The 18,867-nt window shown below is 42.4% G+C and overlaps 1 protein-coding gene across 15 annotated transcripts in view; it reads right to left on the reverse strand.

The window, feature by feature from the left end:
- The window catches only part of afdna (afadin, adherens junction formation factor a), a 60,132-nt gene extending 47,814 nt beyond the window's left edge, over positions 1 to 12,318 (reverse strand). For 12 of the 15 annotated variants that reach the window (XM_017033664.2, XM_017033661.2, XM_017033663.2 and 9 more), the window contains exon 1: positions 11,938 to 12,317. In XM_017033664.2, coding sequence (XP_016889153.1) covers positions 11,938 to 12,039 — 102 coding nt within the window. In that variant the 5' untranslated portion in view covers positions 12,040 to 12,317. Of the gene's footprint in view, positions 1 to 11,937 lie in introns of all 15 variants that reach the window. The other 3 variants (XM_025057119.1, XM_025057120.1, XM_025057128.1) reach the window with 1 other exon arrangement.
- Between the last annotated feature and the right edge of the window lie 6,549 nt (positions 12,319 to 18,867).

The raw sequence follows: 18,867 nt of genomic DNA on the forward strand, positions 1-18,867 counted from the left end.
GCAGCAGCAGCAGCAGCAGCACTGCTCAGAGCATTTATTTCCACATGTGCAGGATTTTAGTTCCCTAGAACATTCCAGCAGTCCATCAAAAACGGTTTCAGATATTTTCCTCTGGTTGGCTAAATTGCCTGGTGCCATCAGTGGTATGTAGTGAATCCTGGCACAGAGCGATGATGTCATGCATTTGCCTAAAGCCCTGCCTCCGTGTGCAAACAAACAAGCAAAAAAAACCAAAAAAAAAAAACAGCCTACTTCCTTCTCCACGTGTACACTGACACTGTAATGACACCACGGTAAAGTGCCAGACCGACCAGTGTCACGGGGCGTCTGTGATGATGCACCAAAACTTAATATCACATGTACTTTTAGGTCACTGGACCTTAACAAAGTCGCTGTTCTCACTGGAACCCTGTTGTTGTTGCAGATTATTTCTGATACAAAAGTGCTTGTCTGTAAAGTAGAGGCTATGTATAAAAAATGGATGTGGCCATCTAGTTCTATTAGTGAAGAACAGGAAGTAGACTGTAAGTAACTGGTAATTAGAAAAACAGTGTATGGGAGTCTTGACTTCGTACATATCTGATTTAAACAAAAGTACAACATACTGTAAACATCCAGTCTCATTAGCAGCGTGCACTGTCCAATAGGAAATGGCTGCAGTAAACATCTGTGAACTTTTAGATTCACATTAAATATGTCTGTGGTCAGATTGCATATCTTACAGATTTAAAAAGCAGACTTTATTTTGGTGTCTACGTCCATTTTTTTTTATATACCGTCTATGGTCTGGATGAAAAGTGTTGCGGTTTCTCAATGTTTATGTCATTTATTTGACCACAGTGATGTCATCCTTCGGTGCCACCACTGATGTGTGTCTGTGCAAAACGTCTGAGCTCTTCTCATGAAATGGGTTGGACGGCTGAGACCAACAAAAACACGTGGGCGGAGCGGCGAGAGCATGGAAGTCCCACAACACAAGCAGGTCACCCACACACTCCTACTGTGTTGTTCTTCTCTTTACTGTGGTTTGGATCCAGTTTTCCAACCAGGTCCTACAAGGTCAGAGGGGGTGAGGCGAAAAAGGGGCGAGGACAGGGTGCAGCACCTTTGGAGAAGCGGGGGGGTTTAATAACAAACAGCAGATGAAAGGAGCAGTGGAGTCAAGAAAAACAGGCCTCTCTGATCCAGACTCTGATCCTCTGAAGTTTCAAGGAAGACAGTTGGATTGGTTGGAGGTTCTTCAAAACTTAATTAAATTCGAAATGACTCAGTGAACATACTTCCACACTGACATACTTTCAGTCGGCCAAACAACTGATGAGACAGTCGCTGTGTAGCACAATGTAGGCCTGACACATCTGGAGAAGACTCCAGGATTAGAGGTGGGAGACCTTTAACTATCATCTTCATCTGGTCTGGTCATCTCTTGATGAGTGGACAGAGTGATAATGTGATCAGTTTGAACTTTTTTGTTCCATACAGAAATGCGCTGTGCTTTCATTTCCTCCACAGGATACGTCTTTAGGGGCGTCACAAAACCATTTGTTTGAACAAGCATTTCATGTTCAGGAAGATAAACATGAAAAATATTTGCTTAGAAAACATGGCCGGGCCTTTTGCACTTCCTTTTTATTGGAGCTGCACTCAGAGGTTTTACACCAGTTTTAGGTGTAGCTTTAAAAACATTGCTATTTAATCACGTTTTCAAATTCAACTCTTCAGGGAAAATAAAACAAAGAGAAAGGCCGGTGCACCGTCACCTCACACAACCTCTGATATAAACAACATTTCAAAGACAAACACACAGAGAAAGTGTGACTCATTAAGAGTACTTTTTTAATAAAACCTCACATTCTGCCTACTCCTAACTTCCAACTTCCTAACACTTCCATAGATGACCACACCCCGTCACTGCAGCATCTGAGAGACGTTTCACGGACTGAAGGCGAACCTCCGCGATATGCTTCAAGTGAACAAGCCTGGAGTGTGAGCTCACGCTGAGGTGGACTTGGTCCAGCATCACACTCCCTTTTCTGAGAAAATGTGCAAAGTGCAGTCCAGACGAACACATCTGCAAGTCTGCAGTTCCATGTGTTTCTGCCGAGGCCCTCCACACATCGACAACGACAAGCTAGCAGAGGTTTCAACACACCCACTGGCTGCCAGAAGATTTGTGGTTCTGGTCTTGGGAGTTACAGAATGTTACTTGTGAATTGTTTATCGCAGAAGACTTACTATGCGTATCTGGGTGTGATAGCAACCAAAACAAACACACTACAGCAGTAGAGTCCAACTGACCAACACAAGTTCTAGCCATGACTTCAGATTCCCCTTCAACGCAACAGTAGAAAATAGTACATTGTTTTCCACATATTCACCACATAAATCAAGATAAAGAGATGTATGATTAACTCAGTTCATGCTCATTTATTTTGTGTTGACAGCAGATGGGAGGAGCCAACCTGTGACACACACTGGCTTTACCACGCTTTACGCCGGGTGGTTACACACACACACACACACACTCCTTAGACATTGACCTGCAGCAAAGCCCCATGGGAGATTGCGTCGAGCGTCGCAAAACACATTCCTTGATTGCGTTCTGATCTTGCGAGGTCGAGGGTGAGTGGTGGGAGGGTGGTGTCACCTCCCAAAGCAATCGGCCCACGGACAAGGGAGTGCGAAGTGACTGAGAGGTGGAGAAGCCAATCAATTTAGAGTAGAGGGAAAAAAGGGGGCGTGGCATGGCACACGGGCCTCTGAAGGGATTAACACGGTCTGACAGGCTGGCTGGGACAGACACACACACACACAGACACACACAAAAATACTGAGTGAGAGCTTCGAGGGCGGCCTGCTCTGCTGAGCACACACAATACAACGCTTGTTTTAGAACAAGAGGAAAAGGGGAGCTGATAGATAAGAGAGAGGCCAAATCACAGAGAAGGAATGTGAGAGAGACAGTAACAAACGGGAGAGGGGGGGAGAGCGTGGGTGGGTTGGGGTGGGGTGGGGTGGAGGCATCATGAACCGCAGGTGCTTCCCAACCAGTGTGAGACCGAATCCCGTTGCGGCCTTAATGTGAATTCCATGACTTTCCCAAATGTCTGTTTCCCCTTTCAGTGTTTTTTAGGACTGAAAAATCCCGACTCCACCCTGGTTTCACTGGACGCCTCCAACAGCAATATTTGTTTAATAACAACGGGCTAATACCGCACAGAACAATGACAACGAACTGTTGAATCTGCATGTGTGTACACAGCTAAAGGAATCTCTCAGGTTATGTTGACTTTCTTTGAATGTGCGTGCCTGGAATTTACTGCTCAAAAAGTTCGTTTGCATTCCACAGATTCCAGCACCGGTAGGAACCCTGAAACTGTGAAATGTTACCCAATTGGATCCTCTCTCTCTCTCTCTCTCTATCTCGTTCACACACACAGCGCTGATGTGTTATTCAGGATTGCTAACGGAGGCTTCTTCTGGGAGCGTTTTAACATATTATTGATCGGTTTTCATTGGTCCATCTCAGGGAATTAACCGTCTCCTGAGTGGAGCAGCATTTCTGCAGGTTTGATTTACAGCTTAAAGAACCTCCAACAATCAATGGCCTGATAAATCTCCCTTCCTAAACAAACGTGTGGCTAATTTCAAGTAACTAAACATGAACTGCAAACCTGTGTATGATATGTTGGGGTTTTTTAAACAATTTAATATTGTTTTCTGAAGTTTTAAAGAAAACTCCAGGTATTGAAAAAGACTACGATAATATCAGTTTAACAATTAGAACTTCCTGAAGTTCCAAAAAAAAAAAACCAAAAACATAAAAATGTATTGAACAACCTTAAATATTTTCCATACCCAATCACATCAGGGTATTTATCAGTCAGTGCAGGATCACTTTTGTTGAGCTCAGTAAACTGATCACGTCTCTAGATGCACAAGTGAGGGTTGCTATGGAGAGCATGTTGCATTCATGGTCTACATTTACAGTAGAAACTTCAACATTATCTCAGTTTCTCTCCACATTTCTCAAGTGACAACAGACTGGGCCACTGAGAGGCTGTGTCTGCGCGGAGGATGTGGCCCACTGGGCCACTGAGAGGCTGTGTCTGCGCTACATGTGGCCCGCGGACCTCTATTTGAGTAGGATGGATATAAGGGATTACATATTGGTCTCAACTCTGTTCAGAGGTGCCTGGAGGTTGTTGTTGGTCTCCAGCGTTCATGTACTCTGTATACTGTTACTCTGTAACTATGGAGCTCAACAGCGGGACTTGATGGTACATGCTGAAATATTCTAATTGCCTGTACTTTGTTGTACCTGGATCACAATAATCTGCTCTCGCTGCTGATGCGTGTCCTGGGGGTTTACAGTAACAGTCATTTCCTTACACACACACACACTGCCCCCACGTTGATCAAAGAGATTACCCACAGATTATACCACTAAATAACCTTTGTTCTGCAACATCGACACTGGATTATACAGGTGTACAGTACCTTTTTTTTATTGTCCTGGCCCACTTCTGTTCCCCGCCCTCCCACTCCCGACGCCCCCTCCCCACAGGAGCCTGTAATGAATTTCTCACTCTGCAGGAAATAAACAGTGGTGAAAAATGTCCCAGCTGTCCCCTCGACTTGACCCCATCCTTCTAGTTAACAGGCAGCAGCCAATAGAGCGAGGCCGCTCTCATCAGTTACAGCTGACACACTGACCCGCGGTTTGATACCACCAGGGTAAAAAAAAAAAAAAAAAAAAGAACAAGAACAGAAATAAAATGACGTTTGACAACTGATGAAGTACCAAGTGTGTCTTTTTTTTGTCACATCCATCCATCTGCTAATGTTTCACTGTGTTTGTGGGTCATAAAAAGCGAGGACCATAACCCTGGACACAACATCAGACCTGACAAAGTGGGTTTTTGAAACCCAGCGGTCACTGCTTTGTACTTGGGGTTTAAGAACGACTGAAGAATAAGAGAAAAATTAAAGAAGAAACTGGACTGCTGCCAACATCGGAGTTTTTCTTTTTCTTTTGGGATGGAGTGGGGGGGGGGGTGTCTATGTATTTATATTCACCTCAGAGAAGATAAGACTCTCGGCTCCATTCCATTAGCACTCTTTGGACCGTCAGCCATGTTCTGTCTGTAACATTACTCACACAGCTTTTTTCAGACTGCTGTTATCAGTCAGTCCAGGAATTTGGCTCCGTGCTGCCAGGTCTGAAGACGGACGAGCAGAACCAGGACATATAACACACACACACACACACACACACAGAGAGAGACAGAGCAGTAGCAGCAGCCTCATTCAACCACTACAGTAGGTTCCACACTGACACTCAGTCACCAACAATACGTCACAGGTTTAAAATCTGTTCTAGCCAGAGGTTGGAGAAGTGTTAATGCACCCATCTGTTGGAGACACCAGCCTTTACTGCCCCCCCCCCCTCCCCCTGAAGTGCAGATCACTCCAGTCTGCTGTGTTTTAATAGCAGCTTCACTGCTGTTATTCACAGTGTCATATAAAACAGAAGAGGAAACAACAGCCACAGCCACACCGACTTCCTCAGGTGAGACTTTCTGAACGATATTTGGAGACGACGGAGAGAGACACGGGTCTGGACTTGTTCTCACACGACTTATTCCTGTTTGAGGTTCTTACGTTTTTTGAAGAGCTGTTAAGCTGTTTTTGTTCTTGCTGTTGATAAAGTTCAGGTGATTAAACTCCACCTCCGCCTGGAACTGAAACATTTTATTCACATTATGAGATATACAGTATATAGCAAGAGGCATCACAAAACCCAGAGGTGCACATGTTCCTGACCTGATCATCTTATCAGCAGGCCTGTGGAGCATTAAATCAATGTCATGACTCCATGAATGTATTCTCGCGTCTAATAATAAAAATGCATCATGTGATGAGTGTTTTCATCCACATTTCCCAGCACTGTGTATACAGTTCACACCTTTTGTCGAGCAGGCAGGTGACTATTAGCATGTTTATTACTCCCTCCTCAACGCTAAGAACACAATAAGGACTTAAGGAGGTGACCACGTGACCAACAGCTGACCCCAGGAAACCCCACAGACACAGGAAGAAGAAGAGGATAAATAGGATTTTTATCTGCCTGTAAAGGATAAGGCTGAATGACATCCATTTGAAAAACACTGAATTCCACAGGAGAGACAAACGACTGACAACGACAGATTTCAACCACATACAACAACGGAGCAGTGGAAAAACAATCCCCAAATACCAGGAAATACCTTGTAAAATAAGAGAAAATCAGGCCAGGTCTGACTCCGAGCACAGCGGTCAGAGGAAAAGGCAATATCTGCACACAACACACACTTCCTGCACCGCTTCCTGCTTCCTGTGCAGCAGGGAAAAGAGGGAGTGGTCGCTGATGTCACGACCAGTCTGCTTCAATGGCAAAATTCACATCCCAGAGGAAAACTGTAAACTCACTTCCTCTGCTGGTGATGAATTTCATATTCAAATCAAAACGACTGCAGGACTGTTAAAAACACACCACAGGTGAGGTTTTTTTTTAATGGTGCAGCTAAGGTGAAAAGCAAAGCCATCTACAGCTGAAGTGACCAGTACTGCTGTGATCCACCACTGTGCAGTGAAAGTCACAGAACTCAGCGGAGAGGAAACCATTGATCAAGTGTGAGTGCAATAAAACCAGCAGGTACTACGACCATGAGCGACAGTGAGTGGGATGCTGGGACGTTTTACAGAGGGTTCCAACTCTCTGGAACACAGGACGTTGCAATCAAGTCCTCAATGCAACATCTTCACAGTTAGAGAAACAGCAATTAGGGCTTGTTAACTACCCAGCTCTGTTCAGCAGCTTTTAAAAATACATCCCATACATTCCCACAGCAGAAAGTCACAATTTCAGAGCTAAAGATACATGAAGCCCTCGTCATCCACCTCCACAAGCAATGATGCTGTGACATGCAGACGGATCTGTGCAGCCACAGTCTAACAGCGTCCTCACAGCTGCAATTACATAAACTCAGAGATAAATGTAGAGGCACGTGTACAGGAAGTGGGACTGCTGACTAATTTATTTAAGTAAAGAAATATTAAACTGGGGTTTGGGAAAATACTGATAGACTGAAACCGACACTGTTTTATGATATCATCATCATTTCTTCTCTAGTGACTAAAAATGTAAATCCTTCTCTTAAAAAAAACCCTCAATATGTCATAGTGCTTATAGTATCGCAATATATCGTATCGCTGCTCCTGTACTTATAGTATCGCAATATATCGTATCGCTACTCCTGTATTGTGATACATCTCAAATCGACAGATTCTTGCCAGTACACAGCCCTAGTCAGGATGGTATTGTTTAAGTTAAAAAATCATCTACTAATAATACCCTGCACCGACTCTGTGTGTTGGCTCAAACCCTGGTGTCTCCTCAGTCTGCTGGAGAAACACAACCCTCGACTTCAAACTGCCAAACTTGTTGTGCAGCACAGTTATTCACACTGTCATGTGACCTTACAAACTGTAATTACAGGAAAGGCTAAGAAGCTTTCAGAGCAGTTAGCATGTCAACGGTCTGTTAAGGTAGGACGACAGAGAGACAGCGTCTACAGAGACGGTCCAAGGGTTTTCTTATAAATAGTATCACTAGTCAGTCATTTCTTCCTCTTTCTTTGAAACCAAGCCACGGTTACAAAAGAACATTCCAGACTGCAGGCCTTCTTCAGACCAGGTTGGAGAGCAAAATACAGAGCTGTGGTCCAAAAACACTGTTCGGTGTTTCAGAAGCAACAGCTGACATGTAAACACGGCATCATAACTTTTATTAAACTTGTCCTGGTCCTGCCACTAGGGGTGTAAGAAAACATCTACACCCTGAAGTATTGTAATATTTCTGTTGCTGATACCATAATCAATGTTCTACAATACTGTATGGATTTTTTTAAAATTTACAATTAACAAATATAGAACACAAAAATAAATGCAACAAAACAGACTTTGCTGTCTTTACAGACACAAAAATAAATGCAACAAAACAGACAAAGCCATACTGCTGAATATGGTAAAAGGAATAAGAGTCTAAACTTTAGACTGTTGTTTAAAATGAATATATTTTTCCTTTCTTGGAATCTTGTGAAATAAATGTTTTTAAAAAAATGTCTTACAAACTACACCACTGAGAAGTACTGCTGAAGAAACACAGCACATTGTTTTTCAGCAGTTCTGAAAAGTTCTCACCCATAACAAGGTAGAGATCTGATCTAGATTCACCGCTTATCTGATACGTACAGGAAGCACTGTCATTGTTTACGCCGCAGCGTCACTCCAGCTGTGACAGGAACAATGTCACTAGTGTCTGACTGACAAGGTTACACCTATTTTAAACAATACAGCCGGGTGTTCACTGCACTGCTGCAGCCCCAGGGTCCAGCGCTCTGAGAACATTTGTTCGACGATCTGCATCGTTCATGTGCAGCACTAGTAAACAGTGCTGCACATGTCTGCTGGTTCTGTCCGGTGGGTCAGAGGGTTCTGTTCATGTTGGAAATGAGTGGCACCATTAAGCAGGTTTAGAACTAGTGTATTTGTAATCAGTCACTGAGACATCAGTTCATTAAACTGTTTTCATCAGCGACTGTGTTTCAGTATTGATCATCGCTGTAAACGTCTGATGACTACAAATGATTTCCCTCCATGATGGATGATAGTAGTAGTTTTTATTAAAACTATTTATGGGCAAACACTGTAAATACTAAGGTTAAACATCTAATATAATTATGGCATTTATATCATAGATAGATCCACAGGAATCTGCTGCCAACCCCTCACCCGCCAACGCTGTCTGTGCCCACGACCTCCAGCCACATTGGAATACTACACATCAAGGATGGCACTGTATTTGGTTTACCTACAAAGTTTGTAAAGTAGTAAAAATATAAATTAAAACCAGTGGATTTCTGCAGAAGGTGCAGACTGAGGTGGAGAAATCCGACTTTGATTTGGAACTGACGTGTTAAAACATTTAAAGCAACAAATACTCATCATAGTCTGCCACAACTGGACAGAGCAGAACCTGCAGCTTAACGTTCCTACCTCTGCCTACTACAACATGACATGAGTCTGTGATTTGTGATAATAAGGCCGACAATAAGTCCCTCAGCAGGATTTGTTCAGTTCTGACCCGTTGAGATTAAGAAGTTTGCTCCTGACCAATCAGCCAAGCGTGGACAATTCAATCATACGAATGATCTCACTGCTCTAGATGCTTGCTCTGAAAATAATGTTTCACTAATATTAGGCGTCCAGATTCTGACGTCAGCACGGCCCACTGGTCGGACTGCAAAGTGTCACTTGCTGCAGAGTCTGAATCATGCAGGGCCATGCTCAGAACAACAGTCTAGACAGTGTGAAGGACACTTGTGCAGCTCGGGGGCTCGACCAGCTGACATACGGGGGAGGGTATGGCGTGACAGCAGAGGCCACGCTTCTGCGTATTTTTAATCATCTTCCTCGGACTGAACTCTGAGGTGAACTCTGAGGCGTCCTCTGCTGCAGCAACTGCAGCCAAAGACATGCAGCCGCCACAGTGAGGAACGTTACGGCCTCAGGAGTGACGTGATTCTGACGCAATCTCTACCCACCGAGTCAAATTAACTGGGGCCTGTGATGAAACCTCTGAAATATAACTGAAACAAACCAGGAAATTTTAATAATTGGAACATTCAGTGCGTTTATAATTTATTACATAGTAACGTTTGGTTTCATTCAGGTGACTCTAACTTGGACTCAAAAAGAACAACAATGAATCTGAGGTTTTATTGTAATAAATGGTTGAAATTTAGACAAGAAACTGGCGCAAAAAATAAATGTTTGACAGTAAACTGTAAATAAAAAGAATACATACAGTGCTGTTGAATATCGATACGGTATTGTAAAATGGTGTACAAAGGCCTTTTCTGTCAGAGACTGGCCTGGACCGGGTTAATCATTTCTCACACCACTGTAGAGTTTGTGTGTACGGGTGTGTACTTCAAAACCCTCAGCCAATGGTTTCAAACCTGATGAATTAATCGGCTCAAGAAGGGGAGCGGGAACCTGTAGCTCCCGCTCCCCCCTCTTTAAGGAGCATCAGGGATGGGCCGTCTATTGGAGGAGAAACAAATGAAGCGGACACAGTCACAGTCAACACTATGAATCAAAACCACTTAACCATGACGTGCACCAGTTAAGAGTGAATATTGATTAACTGGTTTAAGAGGAGACACATCATGGAGAGTCAGTGTCGTCTGGTGAACACATGTCCGCAGCTCACAGGAACAACTTCCTGCCATCCCACTGTTATTGGGACACAATCAGAACCAGAGTCCAATAGTGTGATCTAATTATGAACAGCCGTAACACATCACAGATTTGACTTGTGGCTGGTGAAATTCATCCCATCATATGGCAGTGCTACACTGACTGTTGCCTTTGCTTGTTTACTCCCACCTGATGTTAAGCATTTACACCCAGCTTGATGCTAATACTTTAAGCTCTTATCTATTTGCCCGGTGAATCCAAACAGCCTAAACGTGTTTGCTATTCAAAAACTGCTGTCCAAACAGCCTAAACGTGTTTGCTATTAAAAAACTGCTGCTGCTGCACAACAGTTACAGAAAGATGAAGGCTTTTTTTTAGCGTTCAAAGGCATTCCTTTAACAAAACAGTGACTAGTATTCAGAAACATCAATGCTGTACAATAATAACACACTAGTTACATGTCTACAGGAGCGGAATTTAAGTTTAAAATTCAAATATTTACCACCCCCACCACGACCAAGAGACTTCACACAAAATATGTCAGTCACTCACTTAACTTTAAACAGTGGTAGTTGTCACAATTAACACAACTACACCATCAGGTACAGAGGACACAGACCTGTCATACACCATTTAACTGCACTAGACGTTTTTTTTAAAATCACAACAGCCAATTAGATGGAAAGATAAAAGATGACAACAGAACATAAAAGAAGGCAGTGTCACTGCTGACAACCACAGGTTCCTGTTACCCATTAAAATGTGGAAATTCCTCCAAGCTAATTGTCATATTTTCGAATATTATCCTTTGTGAGTGTAACTATAAATGTAGTTCTTCCTCTACGGTGACTTATGGCGGTTAGCACCTTGCATCACTCAGTTTGTTATGCATGTTATTTTTCTAGAATGTTCTTGAATATTTAGTTTTCTTGAATAAATGTAGGTTTTGTTTTGTTTTTTTTTTGTAATTTCGCCCTGTCGTCCATCTATCGTGTTTTGCCTGCTAGCTTAAACAGCTTCGATACCTGCTGTTACATCTTATGGGATAAATCATGACGCCAAATTTCATTCACAATCTGATAGATTTAGTGGGCCCTCTCTTATCACACTTATGCAAATTTGACCAAAAACAAAATTCTAGATATTTGTTGATAGCTGTAGCGTTAACATTATTTACGGCATATTTATTAAGCCGACAGTGTAAACACATTCGGGAGTATTCGTGTTACTTTACCCTATTCACTGTTGTGGGCGGTAGCTAGCAGCTAGCAACGTATTCGGGTAAAATTATTGTCAAAATGAAGTAAACATTTAACTTTAGTGAGCTGCTGTGTAACCAGTGTGACCAGGCTTGTTGTCATTTAAATGCTGCCTCTTTATTTGATGTTAAAAGCCAAATTTTGTGTAAGGTGTACGTGTTACGACATTAAAATGCCGGATTTTTTCAATGGAGTTTGGCATTCATCCCGACAGCCAGTACATGCTCCACCACGCTGCCCACAACAGAAGCCGAGCCGCTGTGAACCAGCAGGGGCTTTTAGCCTCCAATCTCCCCCTTAGCACTACACCCGGCTCCAAAGAGGCCCGCGGCGGCTCCGCGGCCTCTCCTGCGGCTGGTCGCCGGTCTCTTACCTCTGTGGGACGGCTGATCTCGAACAGGTCGAGCCGGTTGGCGTTCCAGTGGTTGATGATGTCAGCCAGTTTTCTCCTCTCCTCCTCCCTGTTCCCCGACATGGTGGACGGCGTCGGTTGGTGACCCTGTCCGTTCCTCAGTGAGTGCGCCTCTATGTACGCGCTGCAGAAATAAAAACTTTCCGTGCACACGTTTTTAGTCCACAAGAGGGATATCCACAAACACCATGGGCTCGACGACTTCTACTGCTGCCGACGACGCCAACAAATCTCTATTTCAAAATATACGGGACTCGGGGCCGCCCGGTTCACCGACTGATCGACCTGCTGCCTGAATCTGATCTGCTCCAGAGTCGCGCTCCCGGTGTCGCTCTGCGCGCATCGGGTGCACTCTGCTCTGGACGCAGCTGCGTGGACGCGCACGGCGGGTTAACTATTTGGAGTCCGGTCAGTGTGACGAACATTAGAGCGCGCACGCAATTGTTTGTGCACGGGAGCAGGAAAGAGTTAATAAGAAACATTCAAACAGGATGACGTCATTTATAGGCACTTAGACCTTTTTTTTTCTTTTTATTCGATTAAAATGTATTTTTAATATAATAATACATTGACAACGTCAAATGAAGAACGCTGTTTTAAGTATTATTTTGCTTTTAGCGTTAGTGTGTGTCATGGTTGGTTACAAACGGTACAATAAAATATAACATTTCACTCTTTAAATTATAAGCATAATATACTTTAAACTGACAGGTTATTTATTTTTAATTCGTTTTAGCAATTTTAAGACAATTTTGAATAATTTTGTAAGCTGGGGCTGAGCTGTATCAAACGTTTATGTCAGTTAATTACTAAAGTTCAAACTATCTTTTAACAATAGTTAAACTATATTTTACTATCATTTATCGAGATACAGATATAATGGTGGTGGGTCTCCTTACCAACTTAGAAAACAAGATAGTAAAATACAAAACTCTTGAGTCTTTAATCTCTTAATTCAACACTGAATGTTTAACTTTAAAATAAGTGTTACCTGCAAGTTATTTAAAATGCTGTCACTCCTAAAGAATGGTTGCCATTCGCGTGACCTGACCCATTTTAGACTTTGTTTCAATAAACATTTACCTTTTAAACATTAAATATATAATACAATTAGCACTTAGCAAACCAAATTCTTCATGGAAAACCAAACACATTTTAGGTTTGCTTTTGGCAAAAACAGGTGCAGCAGCAGCAGCAGATCTAGTATCTTTTACCATGTTTAACATGTTAAACATGTTTAACACGAACTGTCCACAGCATGTGATATAACTGACAAGTTTGTTTCTCCAACTGTAGCAGAGGAACCATCTTTGTTTCTTCTGACACATTTTCTCTTTATTTATACTTTTGTGGTCAGCTGGTGCTAAATATAACACGGCATTGGATAAAGTGCCTGCACTGTAGCTCCTGCATACAAAAGGATTAAAACATGTAAATTTTGCCGCTGTATTTGATGTTATTTTTGTGTAAGGTGTATGTGTTACGACATAGTAAAATGCAGGATTTTTTTCAAAGGAGTTTGGCATTCATCCCGACGGCCAGTGCATGCTCTACCACTCTGCCTACACCAGAGGGAACTAAAAGTAAAACAGAGCAAATAGTTTGACAAAAGAAAAGTCAATGCAAACAAATGCAAAATTCTTATGGCTATTTAAAGTTGGTACATTTTCACATACGCGTGTGTGTGCGTGTGTGTCATTATGGTTCAGAGCAGCTTCTTATTTGCAGTGAGCTGTCAGTGACCCTGTCAGGTCAGCAGATATCACACAGAGACATGTGAAATGTCAGGAATACAGAGGTGCTGATGATCACAGGGACAGGAATAGCAGCGTGACACACACACACAGTGTGGTGTGTGGCCTCCCACTTTCTCAGAACAGCAGCTTCTTACAAACATGTTAGTCACAGCTCCTGACTGTTGTCAGTGGTCGTTGTTATCAGACGTGTTGATGTCAGATGTGAGGAACGAATGGGACAAAGGACAAAGAATTATATCGATCCATGAATCACTGCTTTTTCAAAGGATGTTGTGGAAAAAAACTCCTAAAACAACCCAAACTATTTATTTTGTATATTTTCACCAGGTATAATCAGTAATGCCCACCACAGGAACAAGTACAGGAAAAAAATAACGGAAGAAGATAGAACTCTTAAAGTCAATGCACAGGAGCGACGGATTCACCCAACAAGACTTTGACTGAAGCACCAGAAATCTTTGGATCATTTTTATGGTTTTACTTAAAGTTCTAATTCAGAACCATAAACTCTCTGACAGGAGTTCTTAGCCACTGAAGGTGAAACTATTTTGTCATTTCAAAATGGTTCCGTGTGCAGAATCTGTGTGGTTCAAATATGGCTTTTGGACTGTAACAGAGTACTTCGGTGCAGTACTTAGTACTTTGTTTTTCTAGTAGTGGCGACAAAATCAAAGCGTGTGAAAATGTGGTTGAACTTGTCTGACACCAGCAGCAGAAGTAAGAAACCACAACAGGAAACCAACTTCACCAGATAGCTGCACCACTTCCTGTATCTGACTGTGTCACGGTTTCTTTCACTCTCTCTCCCCCTCACACACACACACACACACACACACAACCTTAACTATTACAAGTATATATCCTTCTATAGTCATCATGTTACACACTCAATCCCACACAGACATTGTACATTTCCTCACAGTTAATCCCTAATCTTTATCAAACCGAACTCAAACTAAATGTTGAACCTTTAACCACTCTCTCACTCAGTGAAGACCTACAATAATGTCCACATCAGGACAGCTGTACTTGTGGAGACACCAGTTGTACCAGGAGTACACACACAGGAAATCTTAAAAAAACAAACAAACCCTAATTTCTGTCCATTATTGAACCACAGCAGTGTTCGGAGATAAAGAGCCACTGACATCATCTGTGTTCCCACACACACACACACACACACACTGCCTTGATGTCCTCGTCCTCCCAAACACTTATCATTTATTTGGTCTGCTGCTCCCAACATGACCGGTTCTTCTTATCGGTCAGGTTCCAAAGCAGTCCCTGATGAAACACGGTCTTATCTCCTGTACTGTGACAGTGAAGAACAGATGGTCAGGTACTGTATCTGTGGTTCAAACTGATCAGGACAACAAAGACCTAAAGACAAAACACTCATGAGTAAATACTTGATAAAGGACCTTTTTTAAGAACCTGTTCAGAACGCACTCGACACTCGAGGTGTAATAAATATAAACACACGCTGAAATATCACAATATTTCACTCTATTTTCGCTCAGCTCCCTCTGTTCCAATGTTAGAAACCTGATGTCAGGATGGAACAGCATCGTGTGTTGACTGTGATGACAGTTTTAGTACAATTGTTTAAAAAAAACCCTCAATATTTAGCCTATAGTATCACAGTATATCACCATAAATTACATCGTTGCCCCTGTATCGTGATACGTATAGTTTCGCCAGATTCTTGCCGACACACAGCTCTACTCAGCTCGGTGAGTCGGTCAAACACTGGTGTCTGTACTGCTCTGGTCTGTCACTTGGCCACATGTACAACCATTCACACTCACATTCTCATCCATGGTCAGTTTAGAGTGGACAGCTGTTTTGGACAGTGGGTTGAAGATGGAAAGAAGAATATGAGAACTCCGCAGAAGGAAAGAACCTCAGTTACCACCAGGGGATCGAACCAGTGACCTTCTCGTTGTGAGACAAGTCCACTGACGTGCAGTCGAAAGATGCATTACAGCATAATTGGTGTCTGATTTAGTTCATGATAGGACTGGCCTGTACTGAGGCCCAGAGGGGCAGTGTGGAGCAGCTGACGTCCCTGCGTGTCCACATGGTTATCTGTTGAAAACACCCGTCCTCTTCCCCTCCATCTGTTACTCTTTTTCCAAAATACACCTTTTTTTTTTCTTCCCTTTCACTCAGTGCCACGGGAAACATCTGCTGCAGCATGAAATATAGTGATTTTACAGGAAACACACACACATCCACAGTGTTGGACGGGTGTGAAGGTGTGAATGGACGACTGTAAGTAGACAATAACAGTGAAGAACCGCTGTGATCCATCACATTAATACACAGACGACTTCCCTGAAGCCATGGTTTGTTTAAAACGGCACGGTGTGTGGATTAACGTCCGACCGTCATCCAACGGTCAGGGTGGTGAAACCAGTCATGTGATGGTTTATTCTGTACATTCCTCATGTCACGATGCCTCTATAGTCTCACCATTAAATCCACCAACTCATTATCTGTGGAGAACACACACACACACTTCATCGCAGCTTTACAGCGTGAATAACGGTCACATTTTTTACTCTAAACATTTTTGTCTAAATATTTTAGTTTTGTCCAGTTATGCATCAAGGCTCCTTTAGTTCAGTTTTTTTTTTGTAGGAGAATTCTGTTTGACTGTCCCTTTAAAGTGTATTGTATTCTTAGGTGTTTTTGCTTTCTTTACGCAGTATATTTATTATCTCAATACTAGAAAAGTTAGTACACCTTATACAGTGTACATATATACAAATACTTATATACAAACTGTATATACATACACATATAAATGTATATATATGAGTATATTTATTATCTCAATACTAGAAATGTTAGTACACCATATACAGTGTACAAATACTTATATACATACTGTATATACATACACATATAAATGTGTATATATATATTTACAGTATATATAAATATACATCAATGTATATATGTATACATATATGTATATTTATATATGTATACATATAAACATACATATATTTATGCATATATGTATTTTTCCTTGAAAGTGTAAACATGTTTCTGGTTTTAGATTTTTAAAGAAGAAAGAAAAAAAACCATGAGAGTTTATTTGTGCGCTGTTAAAAAAATCAAACTCTTCTACACAGATATTCTACACTGATCTTCTAACTGATGTTAATGAGCAGCAGAGCAGCAGCTGAACATGTCGGTTGTATCTCCGTCAGCGCACTGACCATCTGAGATCCATCCCCACCGACTGAGTTTCTCTTTTATGCTCCGACCGTGATGTGGAGCAGCAGGAACATGTTGGACGTGGGGCCGGTGCTGCCGGTGGAATCACAGCAACAGGAAGGAGCGAGGAGGCGACAAACCCACAAAGAGTCCGGCAGCTGTTTGAGGAGCTCGTGTCGGGCACATCGGCCACGAGCAAACATCTGGAAAAGACATCAGGAGACGTCGGGGACAGGGAGTGTGGAGTGTGGAGAATTCTCCTCACAACGTTGGTCTCCTCCAGAACAGCTGCCTGGCTGCTCTGCTGGATGCACAGTAGGCCTGAGGCTTGTCATTTCATGATGGAACACAAACACGGTCAAAGTGGCAGCTCAGTGGAGCAGGACTACGTCCACACTGACTGGGTTTTAAAGCAGGGGCGTGGGCCCGATCCTGGCTCCTGAACAGATTTTCTGAGGCCCGACACTTCACTGACTACAGTCAGGTCAAACTGCACTGTAGCTACTGCAGTTATATTGATGGATAACCTTTAGCATTAGCATTAGCTGATGGTTAGTATCTACAGCCTAACTTTTGGCTAAAGCTAAGATATATTTCTGAAGTTACTTTACATTGAACTTTTTCTTCAGTTTTTTTTACCTTCTAGTGAAGACAGTAGCAAAAAAATAATCGTTTTTTGTGCCAAGATTCAAACCATGCAAATCATTTTGTATAACTCCTTATTGTTGTTTGTTTATATTTTAATTAGCAACGTTACCTCTCTTATTTTCTAATACCTAATTTAGCTTTTTTTTTTTTACTTTTCTACTCTGACATTACATTAAATATCTGTAAATAACCAAATCTGGACCCAATGAAAACAACATACTGTTTAAATAATTGCTGACAAATTATCTTCAATATGTTGGTTAAAAATAAATAAAGACCTTTAAATGACAAACAGCCTCCGTTCAGATGTCTCAGCAGGACTGGTTCCAGTTAGCTCTACATTAACAGCAGACCAGGAGGAGATGAAGCCTGAAACCTTTCCTACAATGGGCATTCCTTCCTTCCTTCCTTCTTCCCACACCCGGCGCCTGCCCTCTGACCTTCATCCTCTGACTGGTTCTTAAAGGAGACGACCCAACACCAGGTAATGAATCAGCAGCAGAAATGGCAACCATGTGATCTGCGCAACAACGGAGGAAACGCCACCCTGTCTGCTGACGACCATGAAAGGTGGAGAAGAAGTTCCATGTGTTGGACTTGGTTTTGATTCAAGGAAAAAAGGTGCGTAAAATGATAAAACGTTCAAACATGAATGATTTTTCAGAAAAAAAAAGTCTTAAGAGCAAACAGCGCCTCCCTCTGTCAGACACATGGAGACAAACAGTTTCTCCCCAGCCCGTCTTTCTCTGGAACGCCACCAATTCCCCAACCAGCCGTGGAGAAAATGATCAGAACCAGGTGTGGCTAAACCTCTGCAGTAGGACCTGACAGATCCCACTCCCACAATCCTCTGGCCCCCTGCCCACGTGTTGTGTAACTGCAGCCAGAAAAGCTGTCTCTAAATACGTCCAAACACATCAACCATAGATGGATCTAAGAAACAATATTGTTTGAAAAAGCAACCCCGAACAGACCACCCAGTGAAGCCAGTCTGTGAGTCAGTCGTGGTCCAGATTATCGGAGCCGTAAAACTCCCCCCAAAATTAATCCAGTTAAATGAATAATCTGTCATTTTAACTGGTGTGAGTGAATGACCTCATACATCAGAGGGTTCTGGTTGAGTTTGTCTGATCTGATGGAGGCCGATTTAACAGTCAACACAGAAACAAACTGAATGAAATGACAGAATTAAAGTCAGTTCAAGAAAAACAACAGAGTCAAATAAATAAATGAATAACAGCAGACAGTTCTTGATGTG

This window comes from Cynoglossus semilaevis, chromosome 7 (genome assembly GCF_000523025.1).
Source record: "Cynoglossus semilaevis isolate Cse_v1.0 chromosome 7, Cse_v1.0, whole genome shotgun sequence".
Lineage (NCBI taxonomy): Eukaryota > Metazoa > Chordata > Actinopteri > Pleuronectiformes > Cynoglossidae > Cynoglossus > Cynoglossus semilaevis.